The 22,213-nt window shown below is 53.6% G+C and overlaps 4 protein-coding genes across 4 annotated transcripts; 2 read left to right on the forward strand and 2 right to left on the reverse strand.

Moving 5' to 3' along the window:
* Positions 1 to 2,535: 2,535 nt before the first annotated feature.
* Positions 2,536 to 4,320, forward strand: SPBR_04859 (hexose transporter protein; the record flags this gene model as incomplete). The annotated part of the gene is made up of 3 exons (XM_040763136.1): positions 2,536 to 2,716; positions 2,836 to 3,553; positions 3,645 to 4,320. The coding sequence occupies 3 exons, from the start codon at positions 2,536 to 2,538 to the stop codon at positions 4,318 to 4,320; spliced, it is 1,575 nt and encodes a 524-aa protein (XP_040615122.1).
* A 2,509-nt stretch (positions 4,321 to 6,829) lies between these two features.
* On the forward strand, positions 6,830 to 8,358 carry SPBR_04952 (mitochondrial import inner membrane translocase subunit tim-54; the record flags this gene model as incomplete). The annotated part of the gene is made up of 2 exons (XM_040763229.1): positions 6,830 to 6,847; positions 6,952 to 8,358. The coding sequence occupies 2 exons, from the start codon at positions 6,830 to 6,832 to the stop codon at positions 8,356 to 8,358; spliced, it is 1,425 nt and encodes a 474-aa protein (XP_040615123.1).
* Positions 8,359 to 8,718: 360 nt separating this feature from the next.
* Positions 8,719 to 9,582, reverse strand: SPBR_05233 (uncharacterized protein; the record flags this gene model as incomplete). Its single annotated transcript, XM_040763510.1, has 1 exon — positions 8,719 to 9,582. One exon carries the CDS (start codon positions 9,580 to 9,582, stop codon positions 8,719 to 8,721), a length of 864 nt encoding a protein of 287 aa, XP_040615124.1.
* Positions 9,583 to 12,075: 2,493 nt separating this feature from the next.
* SPBR_05117 (cyclin-like protein) lies at positions 12,076 to 13,185 on the reverse strand (the record flags this gene model as incomplete). The annotated part of the gene is made up of 1 exon (XM_040763394.1): positions 12,076 to 13,185. The coding sequence occupies one exon, from the start codon at positions 13,183 to 13,185 to the stop codon at positions 12,076 to 12,078; it is 1,110 nt and encodes a 369-aa protein (XP_040615125.1).
* Positions 13,186 to 22,213: the final 9,028 nt, after the last annotated feature.

A 22,213-nucleotide genomic window follows, 5' to 3' on the forward strand; every position in this document is an offset into this window, starting at 1 on the left:
CCGGCCAATCATGTGCCCATCTACCCATCGCCGGTTCCTCGTCCCGCCTGAGCACCCGCCTTTCCCTTTTTTGTCATTTTCGTTTGGTCGATGTCGCACCGGTGTTGATTGTATTTTTCTTTCTTTTTCTCTGGTTCTCGTTCTCGTCCTCGCTCGCCTTCCAGACTCGTAGATTCGGCGATTGCTGGTGCCGGCTCTGTCAAAAGTCTCGTCTGGTCTCCGTCGTTGCGCATCCTATGTCGGAAGAAGGACCGTTGGCCGTTGAACAGCTGAAATGCTGAATGCTGAAATGCTGAATGCTGAAATGCTGAATGCTGAAATGCTGAAATGCTGAAATACTGAACTGCTGACTGCTGACTGCTGCACTGTACGTCGACCAAGAGAGCGTCGCCGAGTCGAGAATCAAGTCGGAACGTGACCTGCTTGCCCCTTTGCCTCTTCCCCTTTGATTAGTGGTCGGCCGTCGGCCATGCTCTTTCCCTTTTCGTCGCTTACCTCCACTCTCCACAGGCGGCACGTCCACCTTATTTTCCTGGTCGCGCCTGCCCTCGTGCTGTTTCCTCGTGCCTTTTCCTCGTGCCTGCCGTTCGTTCCTTACCCGGTATCGTCCTCGCCTGCTCTTTCCCTATTTTCCTTCTTCCCTTCTTCTCGTGACCTGCACCTTCTCGCCTCAGCGGCTCCACAACGGGGCCAGAACGTCTATTGAGAATGTCCAGTCCCAGTCGCACTTGCCGTTCTCCGTACATTCGTAGTCCCTTTGTGATTTCTGGGGGAAGTGAGATACTGGCCACCACGCGAGTTGTGAGCCTGTTTGCAGCCTTGAAGGAAAGAGCGATCCAGTTCACGGCTGCTTCCCTTTTCGGGCATTGATACCTTCCTCCACACCGGACCGCCATCCTCGTACATCGTAGAAAAAAAGGGGGCGAAAGCAGGTCTCCCTTTGTACATATTCATTTTGCACGATGGACAGCACGATGGACAGCCAACACGAAAGGATGCATATTGTGCACGAGGCTGGACACACCCATCCTGGCCACGGCTGTCAACCGACGTACGATGTACACATCGCTATTGAACATGGCCGCCCTGGGTTCGGCCTTGGATCCCGTCAACCGGGTCACGTCAGCCACTGCATCGTGGTCCTTTGTCCGTGTCCCTCTGCTTTGGACTCCTCAGAGGACAACATACTTTGTACAAACTGCTGTGTACGACAGACGCCAGACGCCGTCCAGCCGAGCACCGTCGCCTCGCAAGACACATGGCAGGCCACCCCCGTTTTGCCTTTTGCCTTTTGCCTGGGCTGAACCTGGTCCGCGATCCGGTCTCTGGCCCCATCTTCTTCTCAACTCGTCCACTCTCCTCATTTTCCTTTCCCCAGCGCTGGGTCGGTTAACGTCTTTCGTTTTCTATTTACCCAGGAAGCTAATCCTCGTTGGTCACCCTCCTTTTCCTTTGGCTCTCACCCGGCGCCACCACCCACCACCGCTGTCAGATTGACACCCCCCTGCTCCGTACTCGATCCCTCCCCCCCCCCCGAGCTAAGCCCAATTGTGATCTAGGTCCGGCTTGCAGTGAGCAACGATCCGCGCCACCTGTCGGCCAATGTTAGCGACAAATCGACCACAACACGAGAACAGGCAAGCGGCGACCACTCCGCTGCACGCTGCACGCTCGCGTGGAGTGCCCATGGGCAAGCGACGTGGAGTGTATGGAGACGGCATGGAGACAGCAAGACTCGACTGTGGAGGCCCGTGGAGGAGAGAGGCCAGAGGCAAAAGGAAAAGGACGAGAAAGGGCGTGGCTTGAAGGGCTGAATGTCTGTGGCTCGCCATTCTTGTTCTTGTTCTCGCTCTCTGCTCTCTGCTCTCTGCTCGCGTCTCTCTCTTCGCACCCTGCTCGTCTGCATGTCTTGGCCTAGTGGAAAGTTGCAGCCGTCTTCCCGCAAAACCTACCCCAACTTTTTGGCCTTGTCCCATTTTGTTTCTCGACCATTTTATCCTTTATTTTATTTTTATTCTGGTACTGTTCTGTCTTCTGCCCTGTGCAGATGTTCCCTACTCCGTGTTGCCACGCGTCGGTCTCTCTGTCTCTCTTCCTCTCCCCCTCCCCAAACTCAAACCACACCCCCTCCCCTTGCCCTTGTCGTGAAAGGTGATAATTTGGGGTTCCCTTCTTTAGAGACTGTGGAGATGTACTCTGCCCTGCAGACCTAGCACTTGTATGGTGTGGACGTCGAAAGACCAAGACCTTGCAGATTTGCAGACAAGGTTCGACATACCCAGCTTTCGAACTGCATCTATATTAAACATCCGCCTCGTCCATCTCTTCTTTCCTGTCCTTCTTTTCCTTCTTCTTCTTCTCATCCGCCTGCCATTGCAACTTTTTGCTCTTTGGCCTTGATACCCGGTTCAGTTTTTGTTTCTTCTTTTTCGTTTTCCTTCCCCTTTATTTACATTTACTATAATTCTATATTTACCTTTTTTCCCCCAATCCGTTTTGATACCCCAACAACTACTTACATCAACATACATCACAATGGCCCAGAAGACGACGTTTACCCTCGCGGGCCGCGAGTGGCCCCGGGTTAAGTGGTGGCAGAACAGCAACATGCGCACGCTCTATTTCACCCTCTGGGCTGCCATGCTGACCTCGGCCACCAACGGCTACGACGGTTCACTGATGAACGGTCTGGAGTCCATCCAGGCCTGGCTTGACGGTAAGTAGTGACTGATCTGGACTTTACTTTTGGACTCGGGACGTGTATCTTCACCCGTGTATCTTCACCCGTGTATCTTCACCTCCGCTTTTTGAATACGGGCTAACACGGCTTTTCAGCCTTCAACAACCCCAGCCATGCCACGCTCGGCCTGATTACCGCCTCCATGTCTATTGGTTCTATGCTCGCTATTCCGTTCGTGCCCTACGCTGCTGATCTGCTCGGTCGCCGCACTGGTGTCGTCATTGGCTGCTCCATTATGATTGTCGGCGTCGCCCTCATTTGCATCGGTTTCCACGTCGCCCTCTTCATTGTCGGCCGTCTCATTCTCGGTTTCGGCATTGCCATTGCCCACGGATCCGCGCCGCTGCTCATCACGGAGGTCGTCCACCCCCAGCACCGCGCCATCTACTCCACCATCTACAACACCCTGTGGTACCTGGGCTCCCTCGTCGGCTCGTGGGTCGCCTTCGGCACCCACAAGCTGGGCAACCAGTGGGCTTGGCGTGTGCCCGTCCTGCTGCAGGCCATCCCCTCGCTCGTCCAGATTATCATGATCTGGACCGTCCCCGAGTCGCCCCGTTGGCTCATCTCCAAAGGCAAGCCCAACGAGGCCAAGGCCATCCTTGCCAAGTACCATGCCGAGGGCAACCTCGACGACGAGCTTGTCAATGTCGAGTTCGACGAGATCTCGCAGACCATTGCCCTCGAGCAGGAGTACGAGCGCAACGCCTGGTCTGAGCTGTGGTCTACTCCCGGCAACCGCCACCGTCTCATCATTCTCGTCTCCATTGGTTTCTTCTCGCAGTGGAGTGGCAACGGTATCGTGTCGTACTAGTAAGTTTGTCCAGTTGTGAGGGGAACTGAAACAAAAAAAAGTAAGGAGACGACTATACATAAACATCGACTAACTTGTCCCCCCCTATAGCCTTCCCCAGGTGCTTGATCTTATTGGCGTCACCAACCAGACCACGCAGCTCGAGATCAACGGCTACCTGTCGATTGTCCAGCTCGTGTCGGCCGTCACCATCTGCTTCTTCGTCGACAAGGTCGGCCGTCGCCCGCTCTTCCTGACGTCCTGCGTCGGCATGCTTTTGACCTTCATCTCCACCACGATCGGTCTGGCGCGCTACGATGCCCAAGCCAACAACGCCTCCGCCAACACCGTCATTGTCTTCATCTTCATCTACTACATCTTCTACAACCTTGGTTTCTGCGGTCTGCTCGTCTCCTACTCGGCCGAGATTCTGCCCTACCGCATCCGCGCCAAGGGTCTCACCGTCATGTTCTTCTGCGTCGACCTGTCGCTCTGGTTCAACCAGTACGTCAACCCTGTGGCGCTCGGCAACATCCAGTGGAAGTACTACCTGGTGTACGTCGTCTGGCTCGCCGTCGAGTTTGTTGTCGTCTACTTCTTCTACATTGAGACCAAGAACACGCCCCTCGAGGAGATTGTCAAGCACTTCGATGGCGACACGGCCGTCTACGGCGGCGACGATGCCACCGCCAAGGCCCGCCACCTGGCTGGCGAGGACGATGTGCCCGCCGAGGCCACGACCACCGTCACCTCCAACGAGAAGACGGCCACCGAGCAGGTCAACTAAGGAGGCGTGCGTGCCGACTGGTCCCCGTCCACTTGTGCCCTGCCCAAGACATTGTCAAGGGAGAAGAGGATGCGGATACCATTGTCGTCCCATGCCTGTTTGCCAACGGCCCCGTTGTCGTCATCTTTTCCCTTCATCTCAAACGAGCTTGCTCTGTTTTTCTTGCCGGTTTGTTTTCTACGCACTTGACTGAAATCTTACCATCATCCATCTCTCTACAAATATTTCCCCCTCAAAAAATACAATCAAAGACGAAACATGAGATGGGGTTGGTGGTGTTTGTTCTTCCAGCTTCCCATCTCAGTTTTTGTTTTTTTATTGCAAAAAATGTCATTTTGGATGCCCCAAATTAGCATGATGAAATTACCTTTTTAATTTACTCTACAAATGAATATGGTTATATACCCCCACCCTCTTCAAAGAAGTGTGCCACAATGGAAAGTAGACTGGTGACGAGACAACCGAGAAGAAGAACGCAGACAAGAACAATGACGCTGAATGGAAACCCAGAATCACAAACCAGTACACGTGTAAATGGGAAACAATATAAACCGAGACGGTTGTCGGCCTCGGCCTCGGCTCCAGTTGACTTGTATATTCGTAGGTCCACAAAGAGTCAAGTGTATCCCACCAGAAGAGCAGTCCGTGCCGCGAAGTGAGAGAAAGAGGCATCCATCAGAAAATACTCAAAAAGGCCAAACACATAATTCGTAGAATCCCGACAAATTCACATTTAACCGGTCAGACCCTCTTTTCTCCTCACAGAACTAAACTTGTGTCGGGAGGGGGCGTGTAGTTTAATCTTAGTCGAGTTGTCTGCTCTCCTACTCTAAAAAAAATACAAGGGCGGGTAGGGCCAAGCCAACCGGCTAAATGCCAACGTTGCAGGGACGAGAAGCGAGAAGGCTCCCGAACAAACATACTTTGTACGGCGTTTGTCACGAGCAATCGTTGGCACAAGACGCAAGGGTGAGGAAAAGAACGCTACAGCTCTGTCGGCAGATTGTCTTTTGACTTTTGTCTTTTGACTTTTGTCTTTTGCGTTGGTCTTTTGACTTTGTCTTTCGACGTTTGTTTGCCATCTTTTTGTCTGTTCGTAAAACCTTTACATGAAGGAAGTACATCAAACGGTCTGGAAACTACACGCCCCTCCCTCTCTCTCTTGGGGAATTGGCCATTCTTTGCCACTTTTCCATTTATCCGTTTTATTTGTTTTCTCGCCAAGCGGCAGCAAACAACGGGCCGGCTTGGCAAGCGATTTGACTGGGATTTTGTCGCTGTAGGTGCACGGCCAGACGGCGTGCTGTGTACGTCGTATGTACGTATGTACACATGTACGACCGATCGGCGTGCAGGCTGCGATCAACACGGCCGCAACCGAGATGTGTTTTGTGGCTGCAAGTGATGTCCAGTCCATTTGCCAGTCATGATTTTGCCAAGGTACCCGACGTTCTGGGGCTCGACGCTCGACGATCGACGCTCTGGGACCTGCCCAGCCTGTGTGGCCGGGAATGGTTCGATGCACATGCACCGCGTGGCCGCCTGAGATGCAAGCAGTGCGACGCACGACATACTGTAGCAGAGAGCAGACCTGCTAACCGATCTACGACGACCAGAGGACCAAGGGCCCGAGGTGACATGAGACACGCAGGAAAGGAAGCAAGACGTAGGTGGGCGGACAAGGACGTTGAAGAGCAGAAAATTGCGCGTCTTGGATAGACATCGACGACATGGCAACGCAGAACTGTCGTGCTCGTAACGTATACGAAAGAAGCTTGCAAGTTAAGGAATGCAATGGATCCCGTGTAGCTTTCTGGGCGTGCTGTAAACAGATCACCGTCCATGTTCTTGATTTCATTATGAATCTCCTTTGTCCATGTCATTCACATCTCTCCCTTTGAAACGATTTTGAGTCGACAGGACTTGTAAGGTCGCATTCATTCAAACAAGTCTACAATCGCGGTGTGTCCTTCGAAGAGACTAGGAAGACCGTCCGACATACTGTACTCCGGACTGCTGGCAGTATGCGGTCCAGTCAATTCATTCATTTATCCATAACCAGGTCGGCGCGCGAGCCCAACGCAGTGGTGAAGCAGCGGTCTTTGACAAGGAAACCTGCATGTATTTATGTCTACTGGGTATTTGGGTGCTCCTGCATAGCGCAACCAGATCAATGGCCAACCACAACCTGATTGGCATCTGTGTTGTTGATGATGGAATGCAAGTGCCTCTTCCCGAAAACCGTTTATAGATTTGCTTAGTCATCACGAACGGGCCAGTCCCGCCTGCCAGTGCGGGTCATGCCGGCGGGCGATACGGCTTATCGGATAGGCCACTTTTTTATCAGTTTTTTTTTTGCGGTCCCCTCCATTTGACGTCGGTTCGTGGAGGGAGACGCAGTGCACCACACGACACGACCGCACACCACGGCAAGACGGCCTTTACTTGCGACCCGACTTGGACAAACACCAATTGACCTCGACAGCGCACACACCGCACCACCAGCGCCATGGCAGACCAAAAACCGGTACGTCCCTCGCGTCGTCCCCCTCCCTCTCTGCTCTCCTCCATTCCTTGTTTCCTCTTACCTCTCTCCTCTTATCACGGCTAACGCAATGATGGCGTTTGCAGGCGCCCAAGCCGGCCAAACCGGCCAAGCCAGTCAACCCGGCCCTGCGCATGATGGGCCTCCCCAGCCTGCCGCGCAAGCTGCCGTCGCGCAACTGGCTGATCTTTTGGGGCGTCAGCTCGACCCTGGCCGCCGCCATCGTCTACGACCGCCGCGAGAAGAGACGCGCCACGGCGCGCTGGGCGCATGCCGTGGCGCCGCTGGCGCGCGAGCTGCTGCCGGACACGAGCGCGATGCCGCGGCGCGTCACGGTGTACCTGGAGGCGCCGCCGGGGGACGGGCTGCGGGCGGCGCAGGAGCATTTCAAGGAGTACATCAAGCCGGTGCTGGCGAGCAGCGGCCTGGACTGGGAGTTTGTGGTGGGGCGGCGGCAGGGGGATGTGCGGGCCGTCGTGGCGGAGCGGGTGCGGCGGACACGGCGGCAAGATGTTACGACGACAACAGAAGTGCCAACAGACGCCGATCTGCCCACCGACGACGACGTGGTGGCGACGGTGCGGGCGCGCAATGGGATCCCCGAGTACGCGGGCGTCAAGGGCGACATTGTGGTTGGGCGGCACACGTGGAAGGAGTACGTGCGCGGCCTGCACGAGGGCTGGCTGGGGCCGCTGACGGCACCAGCAGCGGCGCCGGCAGCAGCGCCGGTGGGGACGGCCGAGCACACGACCACAGACGGCGCCACAGGAACAGGGGCCGATGACTTGGATGCCTCGCCGACAGCACCAGCACCGACCGCGGACACCCCGGACACCCCAGAAACACCCAAGCCGGACGAGAAGCCCGAGGACACCGCCCCCAAACGCCCGCCCCAGCCCGTGCCCTACAACTCCGTCGACGACTACCCCTCCAGCCCGCTGCCCCGGCTCATCCCCGCCGAGCTCGGCCCCAGCGTCCCCATCCCCTTCCCCCACCTCCTCGGCTTCCTCAACACCCCCATCCGCATCTACCGCTTCCTCCACCGCCGCCGCCTCGCCGACGACATCGGCCGCGAGGTCGCCGCCGTCTGCTTTGCCGCCGCCACGCGCGAATACCGCGAGGCCGTGGCCGGGGGCTTTGGCGACGCGGACGACGGCTGCGAGCAGCAGACGGCGCTCGCGCACGAGGAGAAGGACTGGGTCAAGTCGGCGTGGGCCGACAGCGCCGAGGACCTCAAGAACGACCCGGCGCTGGCGACGCGCGACACGCCGTGGCGCCGCCCCGTCGTCGTCGACCCGCGCATCGGCCAGCGCATGCGGCGGTTTGTGCTGTCGGCGGCCGACGAGGCGGCGGCGCGCGCCATCACGGTGCCCGAAGAGGAAATCGAAGGGTGGACCAAGGGCAAGCTGCGGCAGCTGGGCCGGTGGGCGGGCCGCAGGTGGCGCGGCGACGACAAGTTCCGGCCGAACGTGGCCAACCTGGACGATGAGTAGTGCTGGTGTAGTCTCCACGTTGTCTGCCAGCATCTCCTGTACGATAGCTCTCCTCTGTGTCTCTCTCTCCCTTCTTCCCATCTCCATATTTTGCGTCATTGGGCATTTGTTTTCTGCTCTTATTCTTTATTTCTTGTTTACAGGGGCGGTCGGGAAAAGCACAGCACAAAAGTATATAAAAGCATCCATCTTGACCGCGGTGGAAGGGCGGCACGTGGAAATAGACCATTTAAAAACAGGGCAGTCAGATCAGTGTATCCTGTGCATAATTCAAGTCAAATAGGCCGGCTACAACGGAAGTGGTATCAAGAACACAAATAGCAACACAAATATCGTACATAGAACATATTGTCAGCGTCATCAGTCGCTGTCGTCGTCGTCGTCGTCGTCCGATCCATAGGCGACGAGCCCAAGTGTTGGCTTCGGTTTTGATGCAGTAGTAGCTGATGGTGCGTGTGCTGCTGCTGCGGCCTTGGGAGCCGCCTGTGTCGTGCCTGACGCAGAAGAACCAGCTGCCGCCTTCGTCGCCTCCGTCTCCTTCTCCGCCGAACTGCCTTTCCGCCTCAGGTTCGGGAATGCGCCCGCCCTGTCCGTCTTGTCCGCGCGCCGTTTCCGTTTCTGTCCGCTCACGGCCCATCCCCCGTCGTCCACAAGCTTGTCAATCGTGTTGTCGTTGCCGTCACCCTCCTCCTCCTCCTCTGCGTCCGCCGCCGTCCCGTCGCCCCGCATGCTCTTCTTGGTCTGCGCCGCCCGGAACGCATCCAGCCCGGCCGCCGTCTCGGCCGCCACGCGCGCCGCCGCCGCGCGCGCGTCCGCCTCGATGCCGTCCAGAAACGCAATCTCGTCCTCGTCGAGCGCCCGGAACTGGTGCTTGAGCCTGTGCTCCTCTTCAAAGGCCGCCTGCTTGGCCGCCTTGTTGGCCTGCAGCACCTCGTAGAGGCTTTTTTCTTCTTGGCCGGCGCCGGACGCCCGTGCCGTGCGGGCCGCGGCGCGCCGCTGGCGCTCGGCCTCGAGCTCCTTTTCGACGGCGGCCCACTCGGCCTGGCGCGCGGTCGGGGCCGCCGCCGGCGTCGGCGTCGGCGTCGGCGTCGGCGTCGGCGTCGGCGCAGCCGTCGATGTCAATGTCGTGGACGCCGCCGCCTGCTGCTTTTTCACCTGGGCCAGGTCGACGGCATCGCCGGTGGCGGCGTCAATGGCGCCGCCCGACACGAAGCGGGACGACATGATAGGATTGTCTGGCAAATTCGTACAAGTGATTGCAACACGACAAAAAGGGAGGCCAATGGCTGGATTCGAGTACGCTGTCCGTCATCCTACAGCGTAGAGTCGTCGCTGCCCAGAAGGTGTCGTCACGTATGCTTTGTCGCGGCAGGAACGAAAAGAGTGGAGACACATTCGAGGTCGTTACCTAATCAGCTCTCATTGGTTGACAAGCCATGCTCCACTCGAGCGACCCCAGCACAGGCGAATTCCGGTTTTTTTTACTTGCTTTTCTTTCAGCCACCACGAGACTTTTCCTTATTGCTGCCGAAACTAAAACAGAAAAGTACGACATACAGTATGGAGTACGAACAAAATAGAAACGGCAGAAAACATTAGTCTGACATGCCACAGGCTTTAGTCACTAAATATTATTTTTTTTTTTTTTTTTCTACACATTTTGGACATTTCTTTTGTTCCTGTCTCGGACAAATTTACGGTCTACACTCATTGCCTACACATACATCTACTTTGTACTTTCTGCTTCTAAATAGAAACAGAGAATGTACAAGTCGCTTTACGTGGTGTTCTGACACTGTCATCGTCATTGACAAATTATTGGAACAATGTGGTTTTTTGGTATTTGGTATAGGTAAAAACTATTGGGTGCAAGATATGCCCCGGCTTTAAAGCATCTCACAATGTCCTAGTAAGAATATATATATATATATATAAAACTGAGATAATTCATCAAAAACGTCATAGGGCAAAGAGGTATAAGAAGACGAAAAAGAGAAAAACACTGTAGTAGTGCAGGCGGTGAAAATGCAAAAAGAGGAGCAGGGAATCGAAAAAAAAAAAAGTGAAACAAAGGAGCATGACACATAGGGAAAAAGGCACCAGTAACGAGTAGAGCGAACAGATGGTGGTAAAAATGGATTGAGTGAATCAATAATAGGTATCAAAAACATGCAAGCCCAAGCAATGGCTGGGAGCCGCATGTGACGGTATCTAAAAGGTAGCGAGCGGAAGGGATAGGACCGCGAGAAGAAGAAAAATAATAATATAAAATAAAAAGAGGCGCTCGGTATACCGTTGGCCATGAAGCGGTAGACAGCAAGATGATCTCTACCCGCCAGGGCCCAACAAAGTAATGCTCGGCGGAAGAAGAAATAAACGTGAACAAAACGACTCAAGCAAAGAAAATAAACAAAACGATGAAATAGGTTATCATGAAACAGAACCGGAACCCAAAAGGCAAATCTCAACGATACCGCGAACGTGATGCAATGAAGTGTAATCAGAATGAAGCAAAAAAAGCCGACAAAGACGCAGATAGCCTATTCCCACCTTTTAGGAAAATAAGTGCAATGTAAAGAACATAGAGGACACATGAAAAAATAGAAAGATGTAAAGACCCAAGGACAAAAAGAACCAAAGAAAAAAGTGGCCCGCAAGAAACTTTTGGATGCAAGGAAGAGGCCGAGTGACAGTGGAAGTTGATGTCGTTGGTGTCTCCACAAGGACGTGGTTCGTGTCGAACGATGTGGCCAATGAAGTCGATGGAGAGATGGCGTAGGTAAGCTGCAGACGGTCCCGATTTCGTAGTGTTGGTCAATAAAAATATATGCACAATCCAAGGTCAAATTGTGGTCCAATGTCCAATACTGTCGACGGCCCACCGCATCCTATCGTGCCTCCAGCCCTTATCGCGTCCGTGATTTCCAGATTATCAGAATGTCGTGGCCGGTGCATTTGCATTCATCCGGCGAGGAAAAAAAAGACGTCCGCAGAATGGAGGCATCAGAGAAAATGGCTTCGTTGAAATAGCTGTGTCAAACGCTTCCTTTTTCTGGTCTTTTTGTTGTAAATAAAGTCGTAACGTGTTTGTTTTATCGTAATATTTTGGGCTTGTGGCCAACTTCGGACGAGGAAAAATATGGGGCCAAAGAAAAAAGAGACCAAAGAGAAAATGATAAAACTGAATATAAACCTGGAGGCAAAAAAAAATAAAAAAATCAAGACCGTTTTAATGTGATGATGCCAAGAAAAGTCCGAATGGATCCAAACCGGGGGGATATTAGGGCGCAAAATCAGAATCCGCAAAAACGCCAGTAGATGATATGTGTATGGGTGTCGAAAAACACAAAAAGCCGTATGTCAAGTCATTAAATCGAAAAAGAAGACGGAAGGAAAGCCGTAAGAAAATGGTACGAATGGCGACGATAGACAACCCAACCCTGCAAATATCCCCTCCTGTTGGCAAAAGTGGGACGGACGTCAGGGACGGTTGGTGTCGAGTGCTTCGAAAGGTTGAATAAAAAAAATAATGGTCGGCGGCCAGAACAGGAAAGGCAGAGCAATGAAAAAGAAACCGAGAAAGGAAAAGGAAAATCAATATCCGAAACATCAAATCATGCGTGCTTTTTTGTCAGTGTATCGTGACACTGTTGTTTGAAAATCAAGCGATAAGAGGAGCCAAGCAGGCGCCAAAGCAAGTCAGAAGCCGCTGACAGCTTAGCCCATCACAGGCTGGCCATAGGGGTGCGAGACGCCAAAATAGGATGCCTGCTTGCCCATGTGGCCGTGGGGCATGCAGTTCATGCCGTTCATGCCGTTCACTGCGCTGTCAACACTGTTCTCCCAGATGTTGTGACCGTAGAAGTTGTACGTGGGCAGCTTGGCCGTGACGTTGCGGGAGTGGTAAGGCGTGGGGTTGGCGGAGATGGGGTACGGCTGAGCCTGCTGGTGATGACGGCCGGCGGCGCCGTATGTGACGTTTGCAGCGGCGCGGTTGGCAGCCTGCTGTGCCTGCTGGTTGAACCAATCGTCATACTGCGTGTTCATCGCAGCGGCCGAGTTCATGTAGTCGGGAGTACCGTAGCCAGAGTCGGGCGGCGTCAGAGGAGCCCCAGACCATGGGTCAGCGTGTGGCTGGTAGGGCCAACATGATGGTTGCTGGTCGTGGGCACGGTAGTTCTGCTGCATGGCCTGCTCGTTGCGCTTAACTCTTGACAGGCGCTCGTACTCGGCAATCTGCTCCTGGTGCCATGTGTTGTAGGCAACGGTGCTGTTGTGGCGGGCCACGTTGTTGGCGTAGTCCGTGTCGATGGGCATGGTCATCGAAGCCAGTCTCTGCATGCGCTTCTTGCCAGCCTCCCAGTCGCGCCAGCTGTTGATCCAGGCAGTGTAGTCCTCGCTGCGGTCGAGGTTGACGTACAGGCACCAGCCAATGGCGTCCATCCACTCGCGCTCCAGCTTGTTGAGCTCACGAACAGGGATGCCGCTGACATCGGCCCACGAGCGGTTCTGGAAGGTGTTGTCGTCGAGGAACTTGCTACCAAGCAGCAGCGCCACGGTCAACAGGCGCCAGACATGACCCTCCGAGAGCGTGAGCTGGCCGGAGCTCATCATGTTCATCATGTTGATGCGCTTCGCAAAGTAGTTCATGCCCAGCAGGATGGTCGTGCGCGGCAGACGGGTGGACGACAAGATCTGGGAGATGAACTTGCGGAAAGAGTCAGGGGCTCTTGACGTGCCCATGGCGAGGCGGGTGGACATCTCGGCGACATATTCGGCCATCAGCTCGACCTCGTAGTCGAGCACGGCACAAACGCCTCCAGGCATCTTGGCGGTTGGTGTGAGGAGAAGGAAGAATGATTTCGTTGGGCCTTGCGATGGGACCGAACGAAACCAATCCAGGAACGTAGGGATAGTAGATAAAGATGAAAGGAGGCAAGTTTGGTCTACTTCAAGGCACTCGGGAACAAGAGGAGATGGAGAGCAAGTGAGGAGTTATTCGAAACAAAAACTCGACTTACTCGCCAACGAAATCGGTACGAGTCCAGAGGGCGGAAGAAGACACAAAAAGAGCGATCGAAACGATCGGAGAGGAAGTTTGCAACTGCTTTAATTCGAGAAGCAAGCCATAGGTAATCGGTTTCGATAATGCAGCTGTCGGGGATAGGTGGTACTATTGGACCTTGAGGGTCGAAGTGTCCTCGTTGCAAGAAGATGAACGAGATCGAAGGACTGGAGGACACGAAGGCGTACACCGGCAGCGGTATCGATGATTGATTCGAAAGATGCAAAAAAAAACGTAAGTGCTGATGGAACAAATCAATGTTAGAACCGCGTCCCTTCACTTTGATCCTCGATGAAAATAAAGTGGCATTGAGATCGATTGATTCTCTTTTGCTGGGGCAACGGCAACAAAGCAGCCGAGCTGCAACAGTTAAGTGAACTGACCTGTAAACAGGAACGAGCTGGCTGTCGCTGGGGAAGAAAAAGCTGGTGGTTCGTTGAAAACGCGAGACAAAGACGTAGGTAAGGCGAAGTCGTAGAAAAAAAAGGTTCGTGCGTAGTAAAAAGAGGTTGAAGAGCAGTCGAGATAGCAGTTATCAAAAAAAGGATATCGAAGCTTGGGGGAAGGATGCAAAAAGCAAGCAGACAGAAAAATTTTGGCGAGGGAAACGAAAGGATGTGCAAGAGATACGTCGTTTATAGGGTTTTTAAGGTTCGTGAACAAGAAGGCGTGGCAAGAAGAGCAGAGCAATCAGTACACGTTCGTCCCAAAGGTTTGGGTTGTTGCTACGGCTTGTTCAAGCTGTCCAATGCCGTGCGTGTTGTCCCGTTCAGTGTCCAAGTGAACCGAGTGTATCGAGTCGAGGATTTAGAGGCCTGGAGGATTGGGAGACGATTGAAGATCGAAAGTCGAAAGTCGGAACGTAGGACCAAACAGGGCGGATAAACAACACAAAAGTGAATTTGGTCGTCGTGATGGGATTTGTCGGTTGGTTTCGTCGAGAGAAGGAACGCGAAGGAGGAGAGGCGAGAGAGAAGACAAAGATACAGAAACCACGTAGACGTATTCCTGCGATCGCGACGGACAAGAAAGAAAGAGATGAGGGGAGAGAGGGAGAAGGAGAAAAGGACGAAACACGAGGTGAAGAGAAAAAGAAAAGAGCGAGAAGGAGAAGGAAGAAAGAGGTGGAGGGGAGTCGTGAGAGAAAGAGGAAAGAGGAAAGAGGTAAGAGGAAAGAGAGGGAAAACAAAAAACTGGAGACGACACAAAAAAAGAATGGGAAGGGAAGGAGCGACGGGGACACGACGAAGAGGGCAAAGACGTACAGTAGTGGCCGAGAAAACGGAGCGGGAAAATGATGGGGGTCGAAAGGAGGAAGGAGAGGGCAGGCAGAGAAGGGTTGGGATGACGAAGTGGAGAGGCGAGAAGGGACCACAGTAAAAGGCAGCAGACAGACGGGGGGCGATGGGGGGCAACGGAGGGCAGGAAGGAGCGAACGAGAGGTTGAGAAAACAAAAGCACGAAGAGCGAGGCCCCAGAAAACTCGGACAACCAAAAACACACTAGAAAAACACTGCAGCGGACGGCGTTCTAGTGGAGGGCGAAAACGGAATGGAGCATGGGCGCGCAGCTGGTCTCCTGGTGTGGGTGCAGAAACAGGAAAGAGCGACTGCAAAATAGGACGGGGCGGTGTGGCCGTTTAGAGGACCTTGAGGACGTAGGACGTCTACAAAGTACGCATTTTCTCCGTATTTAATCCGTTGCTCCATTGTAATTTACAGGGCCTATTCTCGCTACGGCGAAAGTGCGTGGCAGTGAAATCAGTCCCATCCAGCGCAATCATGAATGTCTCGTCGCTCCGCCGCAGTCAGATGCTGTCCTGGTAATGAAATCAATTTCGCGACGAGAATCGTCTCGTCCTCCATCCCCCAACGCAGGCAACTCACATGCCTCTGAACACAGTCACCGATTTTGTTGTTTCCGATACGACCGTTTTGACGGATGGCGTGCCGAGGGGATGGCGGTTTGCCGGGCAAGAGCCATTTTGGGTTACGGCTCGCCAGAGAGAAGGCGCCACCTGGGCAGACCGTCAAAGAACGGTGACAAGCACCTGACAAGCACCTGACAAGCACTGTAATTATTATATTGCGGCGTAGCACTGGACAAAGTCAACCAGGCATGCAGACAAGTATGTCGTAAGTACCTCTGCCCTTGTCACGTATGATAAGATACAGTAGCATATACTTTGCCAGGCACAGCCTACAAGTGGACACTTTTGACGTAAGATGGCGAAGAAGTAGAGGGAGGCGTTTGTGTGTGGAATTGTCCTTTATTTAGGTCGTCTCGGTCGTGTCAGGTCAGGTCATCTCCACGGATGTCATTTTGGCCATAGTTTTGGCCCTTCAGCTAGTCGACCTGTCAAGATTTTCCTGCAGTCGAGACTTGAGGTCATTCGTCTCGTCCGCGTCTGCCAAGACAAAACGGTCGTATCGGGTGTAGTAGGAAAAACGACCGTTTAGCCTGGTACTTGAAGATGGGTGTCGAACGGTGGAGTGTCTGCGTACCACGTACGAAATACCTATTAAATACGACGTTCATTTCTCCGTAATATGTTCTTTCCGTATTGAACCCGTGCATCGTCTCGTTCTAGGTGGGTCAGGAGGGCCATTTAGGAGCTGTCGTGCAGAGACAGAACGAGTTTTAGTCTCCAGGTCTCTTTGAGAGAAGGAACGGCTGGGGCGGCGGCAAGAACGGGGCGAGGGAAAATGGAAGGCGGCGAGGAAGAAGGCAGGAGGCAGGAAGGAAGGAAAGAACAAGACTACAGAATACAGAATATACCAAAAACCACTCGTCGAAAGAATAGGGGGTGTGGAGCCCTTGGCTGTTGACTCTTGCATGTGTGGACCGACCCAGTGTCCCAGTGTCCAGGGCTGGGCGAATGAGGCGTCGTGAATGGGGGCGACTTGGCTCCTGCCTGTTTTGCTGTTCTTGCTGTTCTTGCTGTTCTTGCTGTTCTTGCCTTTCCTGCTTGTCGGGCAGACACATTCTGCATTTGACACTGTGTGCCGCGCAGAAACCCGTTTGATGGGAGGCTACCGTCATCGCACAGTGTACAATTGTCCTTTACACAGTGTGGCGACCCTTGCAACGTCACGAAAACTAAAAACAGGAAGGAACATGGCACTGGCTCATGGAAGCAGTGGAGTCGTGTTGAAGGCCCTCTCTCTGTATCTTACAGTATGTCGCACGTCTGTCGTCTGGAAAAAAGGGGGCTGTATCAAATTTGGCGTGAGCCAGGCAGTTCCACGGAATAACTCCAGCAATTGAACAGGCAACGTTTGGGCAACGTTTGTTGGGTTCGCTACGTCGTGTGTTTGGTGCCTGACTTTGGTTCTCGGGTTGGTGGCCGGATAGGCTGCGAGAATGAAGGCGTTGGCAGAGGCAGAGGCAGACTGGGACAGACAAGCTCTTGTCTCCTCCGGTGTCGTCCTCCTGCATCGCATGGTGCATGGGGGCTGGAGAAGATGGATCCTCGGTCCTGCACGGCTGGTCTCAAGACGGTTTCTAGTCCGTTTTGTTGCGTTGACAAAAGAAAGCTGCTGCTCCAGAGTGAGGGATTTCCTGCAAAGTACAGAAGTAGAGCGCCGAGAGAACCAATAAAAGGAAATAAAAAGAGGAGATGAGGAGAAAAAAGGCAGCACCAGTCGGCCAGAAACGGGCTACAGTCGTCGTCTCCCAGGGTCCATTGAACCGGAATGCTGGAAAGGGCAAGTTGACAATTGCGGCATACGGAAAAGGGGACGACAACACGTTCTGGAAGAAAGTCTCAACGGCCAGGCCCAACCCATGACGAGCGGATGCAATTTGCAATGTGGCCCCATTCCCCTTTATTTTACGACTTGTGCTGGGATGGACTAGCGAGAAAGTTCTTCAAGAAGCAGCCAGGCCTTTTTCATCCTCAGGCTCATCTCCCCTCAGCGGAAATCAGAAGAGAAGGCGAATACTTGGTACTCTCGTAGAAGATCCAGCCGTCCGCCAAGGGCAATCCAGAAACAGACATGCAGGCACCCAAAAAAGCCCCAACCTCGGCGGGACCCAGACGATCCGACTAGCCAGACCGCCTCTTCGTGACGGCAGCTTTACAAAGGCACAGCCCAGAGCCAAAAGACTGCCCGCAAACAACACAGCATGGATTGCCGTGCTTGGGTTTTCCTTCGTCTGATGTTCCCGCGACGGGTGGAGGATCGGTCTCCTGAGCCGTGCGGGCGGTCTGTTGCTCTTTGGCGACGCATGCCCCCCGTACGAAGTATCTTACTCTTCTTTTTGTCCCGCTGCCTCGCCGTCGTTTCGCCGTCGTTTGGGAGGTTCGTTTCGGATATTTGGGAGGGACCACGGAAAGGGAACATTTCCACATTCACCATGGCCCCCTACGACGTCCTCTGTAATTTCTACGACGTAATTACATGCTGCCTCTGGACGTTGACAGGCACGCTCCACCGTGCAACGGTCTTTGTTTCTGTCCCTGCCCGCTCCGGCTGTGTTTGTCGTTTGCAGCCGATCAGAATATCCGCAAGGGTTTTGTTGTCGTGTTTGGCCTTTGGACGCCAGAGGACGGCGCGACTGTCTTCATTGTCCACGCGAGATGAGGCACACCAAATGAGGTCCCAAAATAGCGTCCGTTCTGGGGCGGGCATACGATGTTCAAAATGAAAGCACTTCCTACGAATCGTATTATTTACGCTCAATAAACCAGCCCGCTTTCGTTCCTGGCGTTCCTCGCGTTCCTGGCGTTCCTGTCTCAATAGCAGAGGGCGTATGGGGTTGATATAGGGCAATATGGGTTGATGCAGGCGTTGCTGTGTAAATTAAGTCGTACGCCTACACAAATGTCAGACGTCCGGAGTAATCCCCCGGAAATCCATCCACCGAAATTCCATGCTCATTTTACTGAATAGAGTCAGTGTGTCTCTTCTGCCGTGCAAAGCGAGTGGAAGAGACGACGCGTCACACGTTGCATAAACATGGGCAATAAAGAGGGACAGAGGCCACTCATTCCAGAAGACGAAGCCGCGTTTAAATGCAAATGAAGGACCACGTGCAAACCGTGCAAAACGAACCGTCCTTCAATACAGGAGGCCAATATCAAAACACTGGCCATGGCATCGCGTTCAGGGCATCGCCAAAAACAAAGACAACAAGCAACACGCAATTCGGATCTGTCTGGCTCGGCAACGTTGCCGTAGAGGTCTGCTGCAGTTCTGTTGCAGTTCTGTTGCAGTTCTGCTGCAGTTCTGCTGCAGCATCTTCTTTGCACAGTCCGCTCTGTCCTCGTTTTGTCATTGTGCTACTGGGTTGTCCTGTTGTTTCTGTCCGTGACTCTCTTTCATGACTGATCGACGTAGTAATGCGTCGTACTACATTTGTCGACTCTCCTTGTTGTGCTGCGTTCTGTCAAGACGAAAGACCCTGCGTGCTGATTAGCAGACACATCGGCTCATTTCCATTTTGGAGCGGCCCAGTCTCTGGCTTCTCGTTGGTCAGGCCAGAACGGTGGCTGATTGTGATTTCACACTTTTGGTGATTGTGTCTCGCTTGTCCCGCCCCCCGGTTTGTTGTTGTTTTGGCGACCAGGACGCTAGGTCCGTTTTGTCTCCGTTTACGACTGACGCCTCCGTTTTAGGTCGACCGTTTCACAACGGCCAGCCCCTTTTTCACAAGACGCCGGTTCACGCCAGTGGCATCACATTCACACCAAATTCACAAATTCACATCAAATTCACGTAACCTTCTTCTTTTCTTCCTTCTCCACCCACACCATCGAAGGGTTCGAGTGGGCCAGACACCAGACACCAGACACCACACACCAGACGCCCGGATCGCAACGTCTGGGCAGGTTGTGCTGGGCTGGTGCTGCTATGCTGGGCTGACATATGACTCCGTATTATTGGGAACATTGGAAGCAACCGTTGTCGTTTGTGACGGCTGAGCAAGCATTCCTTTCAAGTTGGGGCCTTTCATGACATCGTATCCGTCTTTGACAAGCCCTCTGCCGCCCCAAGACATACATAGTACGCCTCATTAAAGACATACGCTACAAGCGGCAACGTCAACAAGCCAACCAACCACAATTTTGATATTTGTAGAGCATCCACCCGCCAGTGTCCACAAATGCCACTGCAGAAAAAAAGAAGAAGAAAAAACAGTGGTCCTTGCTGGCAGGCCGGGTCGATTTCTCAGTACATACGTAGTGTTGCCCACTAAAAATTAAATATAATAGAAACCACAGCCACCCCTGCCGCTCAACTTTACGCAACAGAATGGAGTCTGCATCGTCGTAGCCTCGGCCTTTTCGTCCTTGTGTCGTCTTTACAGCAGTCCGAGTAGGCCATTCGCACACACGGAGGGAAGAAACACGCCGCTGCAATCTCCACTGGGACATGCTGTGTCGTACCTGAACAGATGACATAAAAGGTGAAGATGCTCTTCGTGCGTAACTACGGGTATTGTGGCGCTCAAACAGGCACTCCTACAGGCAGATCTAGCTAGAAAAGGTAGGCAGTTGGCAGCTTCCCGTTTTGTGTCGGTATCTTCGTCACGATGTTGACAGCGTATGAATGGTAAGATATGACCGTTGGCCCCCAATAAGCACAGCCCTGTCAGCCTGCTCTGCTGCAGCGTGGGACAGTGCAAGGGCTGCCCCTGCTGTAGGTGCTCAGATGTTGCTACAGTACCGTCAGAGCATGATCACCCTTGCAGGCTGGCCTGTGCGTGGGCTCAGCTCTCTATCTTACATGGAATAATTCGTACATTGTCATTCCTCCACAGGATCGCCTGTCATCATGGTTTGGGTGTGCCAAAAACAGCAGCAGACGCTCGCCAGCTGAAAAAGGCCTGGCCGCAGTCGTGTCAAAGATCAAGCAGTGAGGCTTACCCTGCCATGCGGTCGTGTTTGCAATGACCGATGTCGTATCTATCGTTTCTTGTTTCTCGTCCAAGAGACATTTGCAAGACGTGAGCAAAACAAGAATGACATGTTGTAGGGGTGATGGCAGCAGGTTCATCCTCCATCCTTCACGTCCATCGCAGACGGGCGAATACTATACGAGACAGCCTCAACGTCCTCGACGCCTCGTCATTCTTCGCCACAGGTTGACGTCGTTCTGCGAGATGGAGGTGTGTGTGCGAAGAACAGAAACAGGAATCACAAATCACACGGACGCACAGCCGTGTCTACCCAGACGAGCCGAACTCAGTCTCTCGGGAGAGCGCACTGTCCAATACGCTGCTCGCTGCCTGGAGGCCAAGGCAGCGCTGTGTAAAAATAAAATAAAATAATGTAATTGCCTGTCGACTCAGCTCAACAGCATCTCCAGCATCAGCATCTACGTAATTATAGAGTAATACGCAGTACGTATTTGCCTCTGGAGAAGCCTAGACTTTATGTGAATCACACTGGTGTATGAACCCTGAGCAATGTGATGTGACTGTGGCCTCTGAGCCTCTGAGCCTCTGAACCTCTCAGCATCGCCAGACAGCCGCCCGCCTGGTTCTGGTCGTTGTCCTGTGCTCCTGTGCTCCTGTGCTCTGTGCTCCCTGACTCCCTGACTCCCTGACTCCCATCGTCCAGTCATGCCGCTTTCCAGCCTCTTTGCCGCCTCCGGCCATTCTAGCGGTGAAGTAGAAGAAGCCTCCTTTTGAGAGTGCGAAGTTGACTGCAACGAATACACCTTGCAACGGCTCCGCAAGGCGACGTCAGAGTCAACTACATGGCCAACTGACAAATCAGAGGCGCAGCAATGCTCTCTCTCCACGACAAACTCCGTACTCCGACTTCCCCTCCAGTCTGTCACACCAACTCGAGGAGAGGCCCCTCATTTTCCTTTTCCCTGTGTCGATTCTCGGCCTTGCCTCGCTGTTCTGTCGCTTCTCTCCAGCCAGCTAATGCACGTTGGACAGGGGGAGAAACTCGGGGCCATTCTGTTCCTTCGTCCCCCGGCATGCCCTCCATCCTGACAGTCGACTTTGAACTCGCGGAACTCGTGATCCTGAACGGGCGAGACCCGAGACCACTCCGTTTGTCTCTGGGCAAATGTGCCTGTTTTCCTCGTCCCCAACAGAATCCCAGAATCCCAGGCTGGCCCAGGCCCGTCTCATACGGAGGGAATGACTGAATGAGCTTATTTGTCAAGGCGAGCCCCGCACATGCGATGCAGACGCCCGAAGTCGCCTCGTCTAGGTGGAAGATAAAAATAATAAAAGAAAATGAAAATAAAAAATGAAAATAGAAAAGGTCCGATACGTCGTCGGTAGTCCCTCGCCCATCGCCGCCTCGTCCATCGGCTCGACTTGACCGCTTGTTCTTCTTTTCCCCTGTTTTATTCGTCTGCATGGTCCCGTCACGTCTCGTGACGTTTGTCCGGGTTCTCTGCAAACTCGTTAAGAAGTCACCGTTGCAAGTACCTCCTTGGCTCTTCCTGTGCACTTTTGCCCTTTGCCCTTTGCCTTTTGCCTTTTGCCCCACCCTCACTTGCAGACCGACAGCAGTCAGCGCGAGTGCAGACACTCCTACGCTCCTACACTCTGCCTGCAGGATGCAGGAGAGGGGTTGCAACCCACGCTGCGGACAATATTGTCGAGAGTATGCCGAAAAGAGCGTGCATCGTCGGAGAGGCGACACAGGGCAACCGAGGGCCTGCAACGGACAAATGAAGGGTCTTTGGTCTGCCTCTGCGTTCCTGACTGTCTGTCTGGCCCTCTCTCCCCGGAAACATCGCCGTCTTCCAAATGAAGCTGGATGAGTCGGCCTGGAAGACCGGTTACAGCCACCGTCCAGAGTGTGTGCGTGCATAA

This window comes from Sporothrix brasiliensis (assembly GCF_000820605.1).
Source record: "Sporothrix brasiliensis 5110 chromosome Unknown Cont21, whole genome shotgun sequence".
Taxonomy (NCBI): Eukaryota; Fungi; Ascomycota; class Sordariomycetes; order Ophiostomatales; family Ophiostomataceae; genus Sporothrix; species Sporothrix brasiliensis.